The sequence below is a fragment of the Hipposideros armiger genome, unplaced genomic scaffold (assembly GCF_001890085.2).
Source record: "Hipposideros armiger isolate ML-2016 unplaced genomic scaffold, ASM189008v1 scaffold_178, whole genome shotgun sequence".
In the NCBI taxonomy this organism is placed as follows: Eukaryota; Metazoa; Chordata; class Mammalia; order Chiroptera; family Hipposideridae; genus Hipposideros; species Hipposideros armiger.
This window is the reverse complement of record NW_017731528.1, coordinates 1,558,616-1,570,218: the sequence shown is the minus strand read 5'-3', so window position 1 is coordinate 1,570,218 and position 11,603 is coordinate 1,558,616. Positions and strand designations below refer to the sequence as shown.

General features: G+C 42.1%; 1 protein-coding gene across 2 annotated transcripts in view; it reads left to right on the top strand.

Annotated features, from left to right (window-relative positions):
• RNF17 (ring finger protein 17) overlaps positions 1–11,194 on the top strand; it is a 95,173-nt gene extending 83,979 nt beyond the window's left edge. For both annotated transcript variants that reach the window (XM_019652323.1, XM_019652322.1), the window contains exons 31-35: positions 3,151–3,267; positions 4,999–5,161; positions 7,791–7,926; positions 8,914–9,103; positions 10,518–11,194. In XM_019652323.1, the coding sequence (XP_019507868.1) occupies positions 3,151–3,267; positions 4,999–5,161; positions 7,791–7,926; positions 8,914–9,103; positions 10,518–10,616 (705 nt within the window). In that variant the 3' untranslated portion in view covers positions 10,617–11,194. The remainder of the gene's footprint in view (positions 1–3,150; positions 3,268–4,998; positions 5,162–7,790; positions 7,927–8,913; positions 9,104–10,517) is intronic.
• Positions 11,195–11,603: the final 409 nt, after the last annotated feature.

Sequence of the window (11,603 nt, the reverse complement as noted above, 5' to 3'; positions counted from 1 at the left end):
AAAAAAAAAAAAAGAAATCCTACCATTTGTGACAACATGAGCAGACCTTAAAGGCATGCTGTGAAGTAAGTCAGACACAGAAAGATGTGTACTGTACAGTCTCACTAATATGTGGAATCTAAAAAAACTGAACTAGTAGAGACAGCGAACAGATTGGTGGTTGCAGGAAACGGGAAGGTTGGAGGTGGGGAAATTGGTGAATGCGGTCAAAAGGTACAAGCTTAAAGTTATAATTAAGTCCCGGAGTTGTAATTTACAATATGGTAACAATAGTTAACATGCTGTATTGTATATTTGAAAGTTGCAAAAGGAATAAATCTTAAATGTTTTCATCATCAGAAGAAAAGTTTTTCTAAAGTGAGGCAATTGATGTTAACTAAACTTATAGTGATCATTTCACAGTATGTATATATAATATATCAAATTACCTGGGAATAATAAAGTGTTATATATCAATTATATCCATAAAACTGGAAAAAATAGAAAATAAAAAAGAATGAAAAAGGGCTCTGTCCATTTTTAGCTGGGTTGTGTTTTTATTGAATTGTAATATAATCTTTATATAGTCTGTATACTAGTCCTTGATCACATAGGTGATTTGAAAATATTTTCTTCTGTTCTGTGGGTTGTCTTTTCACTTTCTTCATGGTGTCCTTTGAAGCACCAACAGTTTTTAAGTGTGATGAGTCCAATTTATCTGTTTTCCCTTTTGTCACTTGTGCTTTTTTGGTGTAGAAAGTAAGAGTTTTAATAAGTAAACATTTTGTCATAAGTAGAATTTCCTACGATTATAAAAATATCATATGCTTGTTGTCTAGTGCTTTGTAACAAATCACTACAATTCAACAGTGGGGCAGTCACTTGTAGTCCCTTTTTCTGAACTCTACTGAGTGGTTCAGATATATTTTATTTTATCACCAGTTTGGATGTTAAATAGTGATAAATTAATCTACAAGTTAAATGTAATGATTTCACTTCTTATGCTTATTACTGTATTCGAGAATTTTTTTTTTAATTTTCAAAAAGGAAAACCACCAACACTTGTATATATGTGCTTTTAACAACTGCTAACTGCTGTGATCCTTCTGGGAATCACATAACTCTTTATTAATCCTTATGCTTTTATAGAGCTTAGGAGAGCACTCTTTTATTATTTTAACTTAATTACTGTATTTTGCCTTGTATAAGACCCTCCCATGTATAAGACACACCTTAATTTGGGGGCCCGAAATTTGAAAAAAAAAGTATTACATAAAGTTATTGAACTCAAGCTTTATTCATCATAAAATTCACACAACTCCTCCTCACTGTCAAAATTCCCAACCATTAGCTTGTCCTCATCTGTGTCTATTAACAAATCACTGTCTTCATATATTGCTTCGTCCTCAGTTCCATTTATGGCATTTGAAATGCCACACTTCTTAAATGACTTGACAACGATCTCAATCTTGATATTATCCCAGGATCTTTTCACCCAGGTACAAACTTCTCCTATAGTTGGTTTCTTCACTCTTCCTGCTGGTGTCAAATTGTCCCCAGAAGACTTCATCCATTGGTTCCATTCGTCTCTCATGGCAGCTTTGAAGGGTTTGTTAATGCTGACATCAAGTGGTTGGAGCTGTAATGTCAAGCCTCCAGGTATGATGGCAAGTTTTGTTTTTTGCTCTGCAGCAATCTTCTTTGTGTTTTTTGTTATGTGTGCCCTGAGCTGATCAAGCACCAATAGGGCAGGTCTGCGTAAGAGCCCACCTGGTCTCCTCTCCAAACTTTCTCAAACCAGATCTTTATCCCATCCTGATCCATCCAACCCTTGTCATGAACGTGGACAATCACTCCTCGAGGAATGTCTTTTGGCATTGTTTTGCATTTGGAAATCAGCATAGGCGGCAGCTTGGTTCCATCGGCACAACAAGCTAGAACAACTGTATAATGGCTCTTTTCATTTCCACTTGTCTTCACAGTCACAGTTTTCACGCCCTCCTTATCAACAGTTCTGTTCCTTGGGACATCAGATTGAAGGGGGACTTCATCCATATTTGCAATCTGTCCAACTCAAACTGATGTGTCTTCCGACATTGAATGACAAAATGATGAAATTCAAGGACCTTCTGCTCATAGCTTTCAGGCATCTTTTGGGCAAGTCTGGTGCATGTACGCATGCTTAGTCCATTCTGTTTCATGAACCTGAAGCACCGATTTGGCCTCCTTTTGAAATCAGTAACTTCTTTTTCATCAGCAACTCTTCTTGCCTCATGCTGAACCATCTTTGTGGACACAGGAATTCCAATTGCCCTTTGCTCTTCAATCCATATCTTCAATTCCCTCTCTAAATCTGGCCATTTTGCTGACTTGCCTCTCATGGCCTTCTGCCATGGCGTTTTCAGTAGGGTTTTTTTCTTCCTGTAGCTTGTCTTGGATTGTTTTCTCCGTTGGAGAAGGACCAAACTTATGTTCAGCAGCATGATTTCCATTCACTTTTGCAAACTGAATCACTTTTAACTTGAATTCAGCACTGTATGAAAATCTTTTCTGAGCCATTTCTGGGCAGAACATGGCAAAACGTAACCTACCGTAATATACCGGTTACAAGTGCGAAACAATGAGCACAAAGACAACAAGCGTGAAAAAGCGGGAAATGCAAGTAAAAAAAAACCTGCAACCACTGTATAAGATGCACCCAGTTTTTAGACCCCAAATTTTTCGAAAAAGAATGGGTCTTATACATGGGGAAATACGGTAAATCTTTGAGGATTTCACATACCATTTTAGTTTTTATTATAAAGTACATACTATTGTCAAACTAAATACTACAGAAATGGGAAAAGGAAAAAAGTCCAAACACCCAGTCCTACTAGGCAGTGGCATATTTGTTGACCATTCTTCCAGAACTTTGTGTAAAATGCGTAAATATGTACCCATAAATAAACATTCATGTGGGGTTTTTTACACACTATTTTTAATTGGGGTGACAAAAGAATTTCAAAGAGCTTTTGTTGACATTTTGGTCCTACAACAGTGGTGGTGTTCAGTGTCTAAGAGAGCATGCTTTCTGCTAATTGAACGTACATTGCACCATAATGAATTTGGATAATGTGTACTGGATTTCTGCAGTAATCATTCTGAAATTTGAATCTATTTGTGGTGTTTTAGGAATTGCTTTTGTCTGAAACAGAGACCCCTATTTTACCACCATATCTGTCTTCATCTCTGCCTCCCCCAGAAGAACTCTATGCTGTTCAAGTTAAGCACGTGGTCTCACCTAATGAGGTGTGTAATTTACATGATTCGTTGTTGGTTAGAAACATAACAAGCAATCTTGGTCCTAACCTTTAGCATTGACTTCACATTTCCATCTTACTGATTTTTAAGTAATTGAAAATTAGTGACCTCTGGTTTGTCTGCCCTACAATTCCCTGTTCAGACATTTGTTTATACTTACAAGGCAAGTGTTTCTTAAGCACTTGCTGGTTTTCCCAGCGATTTGTTGCTTTAGTTATGTTTATATCAAATATTTAGATTTTTAAACTGGACCTAGTTCTGCCTGTGAGGTCTTAAACATCTCATTCCCCTCTCCTCCTGTATGCACGCTAGATGCTCTTGACCCTGCTCTGTATTTTTTTCACGCCACTGATCACCCACCTTCTTACACTCTCTGCCACTTTCTTAGGATGTGTGTCGGCTTTTTTCTACTAAAATGTCACTCCGTGAAGTGATTTTTGTCTGTTTTAGTCCCTAATACAGCTCCAGAACCTAGAATACTGCCTGATATATAGCAGGCACTCAATAAACAATGAAGTACATTAAAGAAAAAGTTATTGGCTAACAAGAAATAAAGACTTGACAAATAAAGTAGCCCAAGAGTTCCTTCAGCTGTTTTACACAGTAAACCATTCTTTCACAGGCAAGGGCAGAATTACTCTATAATTTCATCAGACGGCATAGTAGTGTACAACTGTTGTTGGTTTTTATAGTGATTTTTTTGTGTTATTTATTGCTGCCTAACAAATTACCCCAAATTTAGCCGCTGAGAGTCAGGAACCCAGGAGCTGCTTATTAAGTACTGGCTCAGGGTCTTTCATAAGGTCACAGTCAAGATGTTGGGGGGGTTGGGCGGCAGCACTGCAGGGTCCGCTTCCACAAAGACTGACTCGATGCTGCCTGGGAGGCTCAGTTCCATGTCCTGTGGACCTCTCCATGGGCCTTCCTGTAGAGCAGTCAGTGCCAGAGTACCACCATCTCTGCAGTCACATGCCATCACTTTGTCATGTCTTTTTTTTTTTTAATTGAGGAACTGTGTTTTTCTAGAACCTATCAGCTTCAAGTCAAGTAGTTGTTTCAATATAGTTGTGGAGGGCGCAGCTCACTGGCCCATGTGGGATTGAACCGGCAATCTTGGTATTATGAGCACTGTGCTTTTACCAACTGAGCTAACCAGCCACCCCTGTCATGTCCTTTTGGCCACAAAGGTCAACTCTGGTATGACATGGGAGAGGAGCTCTACAAGGGCTCATTGGGGCCATTATTGGAGGCTGTCTACTGCAATGATTTTATCCATATCAATTGATATTAAAAATTACAGAATGTGAGGGCCGGCCAAATGGCTCAGTTGGTTAAAAGTTGGCTTAAGAGCACAAGCTCTGAGCAACAGGGCCACTGGTTCGATTCCCACATGGGCCAGTGATGCTGCGCCTGAGCTGAGCTGTTGCTGAGCTGCCAACAGGTGACAGGATGGCTCAGCTGGTGAGAGCACGTGCTCCTAACAACAAGACTGCCTGTTTGATGGTGGGCTATGCCTGCCCGCAACTAAGACTGAACTCAGCACCTTGAGCTTAGAGGCCATGAGCTGCCGACAGGAAGCCAGATGGCGACTGGCGCCCTCCACAACGAAGATTGAAGAACAACAACTTGGCTGCTTCCCCTCCCCAATGCCCCAAAAAAATCTTTTAAAAAATAAATTACAGAATTTGAAAGTTTTCTCCTGTCCTTCCCCCCACATAGGTGTATATTTGCCTTGATTCTGTAGAAAATATGTGTAACCAGCATAGTGACACAGACAACAGTGGAGTCAGCTGGGAGTCTGAATCTGAGAGCCTCAACGAAGCCCTGCGGAGGTTCAGTACAAATGTGAAAACCTTCATGCCCCTGACGGACTTTAGAACAGGTACCTACTTGGTTTGAAAGGGCTGATGCGATCAGGTTACCTCTGACGTTTGTACGCCATCTCGGAGTCCTTGAGATGCTGTCGCGGGCCCTTCCCTTTTTCTCAGAGAACTAGCAGAGGGTAAGTAACTGCCTTGGGGCACTTTCACTTTCCAGAAGTCAGGCTCATTGGAAAGTACGTCAAGATGATTTTTCTAACCTTGAGGTTTTGCCACTGGCTCAAGTTGTGAGAATTGTTATTCAGACCTAAATGGCAGTAACTTTAATTACAAGCCAGCTAAACTGATAATTTTAGAGTGGGGACAGGGGAATTCTGATGGTGTCCTGTCCTGTCAGGCTAAGTCAAATCCGGCTCTTTTTTCTTTATGGTTTATTCTTACCCATCTTTATGAAATAACATGTGATTCTCCTGTGAGGAAAGTACATCTTGGTACTGGTGTCGACAGTTCCCAAATGCCAAGAGTGGTGTATGTGATATAGACAGATGTGTTTATTTGGGGTGTTTGGCACATAACAGACGATATGAAAAAGCAGAAGAAAACAGCCTAATGTACCTGATTTTACTCCGTGACTCATGTTTGGCTGACAAACGGCCCATGTGGTTCCCTTACCCCAGGCGGGAGCACAGTTCAGGCCTCCGCGCAGCTAACCCCTGTTGCAGGCCTTCCCTGACCTACGTGAGGTAGTGCAGCCTGCCACCCGCCCACTGGCCTCTTCTCCTTGGTGAGACCCGGATCTGTACTGCTGTCATCAGCAATTAGGGCACCGTGCACAAGCAGGTGCTCGTAAATATTTGTTGAATGAGTGAAAAGAATAAACTTGTTAGGATTTTTTCCTTTTGTAAACTCAGACAATGAGGAAGAAACAAGTCTTTACTCATTGTGTTCTTGTCTTGGGAAGTCACACAGTCTGTGTAATGTGGTAACTCAAGTATTTGTGTACAGTAAGTCCCCGACTTATGAACGAGTTCCATTTGGGGAAAAGGTTCCTAAGTTGGATTTGTTCGTAAGTCTGACAAAGTTTGTTTCCATGGTTATTGCTGTGCTCTTCCTAGCAGTCCCCTCCACATCACCACTGCTTTTCCTCTTGCTTCCGGACATCCTGGGCTCTGATTGAGCACTGTACTACTGTACACTATTGCACTGTACAGTAAGCACACAGCAGCACAACTGTGACAATGTCCGGCAGACATGTGAGCTACTTCTGACATTTGTTCGCATCTACGAATGTTCGAAACACGAGGTCCATTCGTATCTGTGAAAGTTCACAACTCAAATGTTCGTAAGTTGGGGACTTACTGTATTTTGCTGTAGGTACTTTATTCTTCAATAGAAGCTTAAGTATGCATATGTACCAGTCAATTCATAGACAAGTTCCTATTAAAGATGTACATTTGAACAAGGAATTTATATAGAAGGAGTTGCTTTGTGGATTTAAAATAACATGACAACTAGATCAGTTTTTTTAAGTTCCATTTTGAGGTGAAACTCTAGCCATGGTTCTGAAGCTGGAATGGTAAAGGTCAGAAGGGCCTGGCAGCAGTGGTTCGGTCAGTCGTTTGCTATGCAGACAGTTCTATAAATGAGATTCTTACTGTTCTCCGGATACCCTCTATGTACTCAAATTATTTACAACTCCATTAAAAACCATTTGAAATAAAAGGCTCTACATTAGCGTCATGTAGTATTTAAATGACGCTTGCCCACAACTACTTTTCTTTTTGGAAATTTTGTAGAAGAGAATATGATTAAGGGAGAGGTGGAAGTAGAGAAGATGCTAAAATCTAAAAGTGTACGAAGGGAAAGGAAGACCGTAATACTTATTTCTCCACAATTTTACTCAGGTCTTGCATTCATTAGCAGACTTTTTACTGAGCAAATGCTCGTATCATGTACCATGCTGGGAATACATAAGAGCCAGTGCGGTAGCAGAGAAGGGACGTGTAACCCAAGTTCAGTGTGAGGATAACTGCTCCCATTCAAGTGTGTGCATGATGCCATCTGGTCACAGGAAGCATGGCTAGGAGCCCGGGTTTATAAAGGTTGGAACTGATCTTTGACAGAAGAGATGTTTATCACAAGAAGAGCACAGGGGAATATTGTAGATATGCGGACAGCCACATGCTGAAGTAATTGTGTTGAGGTGACACATGGAGGATATGTGGCAGGAGCTGGTTGGGAGTAGATTATGCAAACCCTAGAAATAGCACTTCTGAGAACTTAAGATGCCATTGAAGGGTTTTAAACAAGAGAGCAATGTGACTGAATTGACTGCATTCTAGGTGGCGTTAGAGAATGGGTTGGAGGACAAGTTTGAATAGCAGAAAGTGTCATTATCCTTTGTAGAAGATGATGGCCCCAGTGAAGAGACTTGGGAGTACAGAACTGGGGGCTGTGGGGTGATCTAAGCCCTGGGCAGCGGCTGCACGGGGGATAGTGGAGGGGTGTGTGTCGGGGGGAGCCTTTCCAAGGTTTGCAGAGTCCGAACAGAGGAGAGCACAGCCAACATGGCCACCTGCTGAGTGCGTGCATCTGGGCACTGGGTACATGGTGATTACATTTGCTTTGTACTTCACTATTTAAAATTAAAATGAAGTGCAGTGTGACGTTTCCCTTTTTCTGTCTTTCCAGAAATGCCTTGCCTTGCAGAATATGATGATGGCTTATGGTACAGAGCAAAGATTGTCTCCATTAAAGAATTCAGTCCTTTAGCTGTCCTCGTACAATTTGTTGATTACGGATCGACTGAAAAGCTGACAATAAACAGGTGAAAAAAAAGTCAACTTAGTTGAATTACGAATCTAATTATTATTAATTATAATTATTATAATTAATTATTAAGTATTTGATTTTTGGGACTGGCTTATTTCACTTAGCCTAGTGTTCTCAAGGTTCATCCTTGTTGTAGCATATATCAGAATTTCCTTCCTTTTAAAGACTGAGTGGTATTCCATTATATGGATAGACCACATTTTGTGTATCCATTCATCCATCGATGGACACCTGGGTTGTTTCCACCTTTTGGTGATCATGGATAATGCTGCTATGATCTTGGGGGTACAGGTATCTTTCAGGTCCTTTGGGTATATATTTAGAGGTGGAATTGCTTGATCATGTGCTCATTCTATTTTTAGTATTTGGAGGAAACATCACTTTTTTTAAAGATTTTTATTAGGGAATAGTGGGATGGGAACAGCACTGGGGAATTGGGGGAAGGGGAACAGACAAGTTGCTGTCCTTTTGTTCTTCAGTCTAGTTGTGGAGGACGTTGCTTCACTGGCCCAAGTTGGCACCATCATTGCGCTCTTCCCGGGTGAGGCAGATCAGTCGCCGGCTTCCGGACGGCCACTCACACTGGCTGCTGGCTACACACGGTAGCCCATGGCAACCCACTGCAGCAGGGGCTGCAGCCTACGCCATTGCCGGCGACTCACGGCAGCCCAGCTCCAGGTTGAGCTGCCGTTCAGCATCTTAGCTGTGGAGGGCAGTGTCACTGACCCTCATATGTGGGATCCGAACCGGGGCCCTCTGGCATCCCAAGCAAGTTCTTAACCATCGCACCACTCGGCCAGCCCAGCAGTTTTTAATTTGATGTAGTCCAATTTTTTTTTCTCTTGTTGCCTGTGCTTTTAGTGTCATCTAAGAAATCATTGCCAAATCCAATGTCATAAACTTTTCCCATGTTATACAGTTTTAGCTATTAAAAGAATTTTAATTGTAGCATTCTGAACATTTAAGAATTTCTTTTTGACAGACTACATCAAATTCCTCCTCACCTTATGCAGTATCCAGCCCGAGCCATAAAGGTTCTGTTGGCGGGGTTCAAACCCCCCTTACGAGACCGTGGAAAGACAAGGATACCGTACTGCCCCGAATGGAGCATGGAGGCGCTGTGGGCACTGATCGACTGTCTGCAGGGGAAGCAGCTCTATGCTTCTACCATGGTGAGTCTTGTCTGCCAGGGTGCGCACTGCAGTACACAAAGCTGTGGACGTGTAGGGTTAATTGTAAGACTTGTTCAGATGTCTTAGTTTATGAGTATATTTAACAGTGATGAAAAATGTCACTGATGTCATGACTGAGATCAAAGTGTTCAAGATGAGTGTCCTTTAATCAAAGAACTTACAAGTCAATGTGGGAAACATGTAAACCACTCATTACGGAGGTATCGATAGAATGAAGTCAGTCCATAAGAGAGGGCTTGGTGACCTGGGGGGAGGGGTAAAGAAGCAGGAGTGACCCCTTCCTCCCGGAGAGGTCAGGATGCGGTATTGGAGCTGCTCCTTAGTAGGCACCCCTGCCTCCAGTGAAGGAGAGAGGAAGTGGGGTGGGCATCCCAGAAGGGGAGTAGGAAAGACCAGAATGGCAGTTTGGTCAGAGCTGTAGAAAGGCTTGAGTTACACCGATATCATAACTCTACTCATTTTGACTTTAGTGCAGTAGAATCTGCATCAAAATACAAAACTTAAGATGTTTAGTGTAAATACAAATACGTCGTCTTCTTTAGAGGCTGGCGCATCACAAAGGGGAACGCAGGGGCAGAATCCGGCTACACCTATGTTCTATAGCCTGCAGTATTTTAAAACTGGAACAGTTTGCCAAGTCTGTACTTCTGACTTCCGGTCAGTTATAAAATGTAGGAATCCTCGCTCTCCCTTCTGATTGCCAGTCAGCTAGAAGTGTGGCAACAGCCCCTTAAACGGAAACCGACTTTTCGGTTCACCTGAGTCTTTCCCACTGTTTCCACCCAATCTGCCCTGACTTGGGGACCTAAGATTTTGGGATTCCTGATGGATTTGGCTCTTGACAAAAATGCTGTTACTAGGAAGTGCATTTTTGAAACCCTCTGTATTTAGTAATATGCTCCTATGTGTGCAGAGTGGTGTAAATGGTTTGTGCAAGGTTTCTCTCAGGAAGCCCATGAAAACAGACCAGACAAGGGAAGTGTTCATAAAGATAGACATTTATTCACTTCTGTGAATAACATGGTCAGTTTCTGTAACAAGTATAATGCTTTATGTGTAGAATATAAATATTTTAACAGCGATAGTAGCGTGGACACCCCCTGGCTCAACCTAGGAAAATTCTGGAGAGGAGTTACATTTTAAATAAAGTATTGGGGTTGTTGGAAAAATCATGACACGTTTTTGCAACTTAAACCAGAAAAAATACGTCATGAATTTTCCAACAACCCAATAGAAGGATGGAAAGAATGGGATTTTGCAGAAAACCCTCCCATGCCTTTTGAAAGTACAGAGTATGAAATTATAAATAAACTTGGAGAATGCCAGAGGCAGGAGGGAAAAGGCAGCCCAGATGTTACTGTGTTTTCTTGACAACTGTGTATCTTAATTTTAGGCACAAGCTCCAGAACAAATAGTGACATTATACGAAGATGAACAGTATCCAGTTCATATGTCGTTAATAGAAATGGGGCTCGCAGACCGAGATGAGTGATGTAAGTATGACTTCTTGGGTCACCATTCGAGTCAGCATAAGGCACATAACTAATACAAGCAGATATTAATGCTAAATTGCCCAGAAAAGGCGCCTTTAGAGTTTCCTTGATTTCTCGAAGGAATGACAAGGCTCAACAAGCCTCTCTCCTAGATTTCTTCTTCATAGGCCCTTGTCACCTACTGAGTATCAGAGGCTCCCATGTGTGAGAATGCTTGGCCTGGCTCACGACTGTATGTAGTACAGGTGACCATGGGGTGGAGCAGAGGTGGTGCCAGCACTGGGCCCCATGGCTGGAGGCCAGTGTCCCAGTCAGTCACTCGGGGACTTGGGTAACCAGCTCACTCTTTGTCCACTCACATCAAGTCACAGGCTTCATTCACTAACTAGATTTGAACATTAACATTAAACAGAAGTTTAAAATAACACTTTTTGTTTTTCATTGTATACACAGCTTGGCATCTAGAAGGCCAGAAGCACGTTTTCTGTTGTATGCAGACTTTCGGGCTGATTTTTCTTGACTTGTTCTGCAGTAATGCTGGCCCCCTTTTTGTTCCTTGCATGTTAGGAATTGTTTGAAAAATAGTTAATAAATATTTGCTTTCAAATACTTTGTTTTGCTATAATTTTATATATATTTTTAAGATTTTTATTGGGGAATTGGGGGAAGGGGAACAGACAAGTTGCTGTCCTTTTGTTCTTAGGTCGTTGCTTCACTGGCCCAAGTTGGCACCATCATTGTGCTCTTCCTGGGTGAGGCATATCAGTCGCCGGCTTCGGGACGGCCACTCACGGCAGCTGCTGGCTGCTCACGCTGGCTGCTGGCTACATACGGTCGCCCATGGCAACCCACTGCAGCAGGGGCTGCAGCCTACACCGTCGCCGGTGACTCACAGCAGCCCAGCTCCAGGTTGAGATGTTGTTCAGCATCTTAGCTGTGGAGGGCAGTGTCACTGGCCCTCATATGTGGGATCCGAACCAGGACCC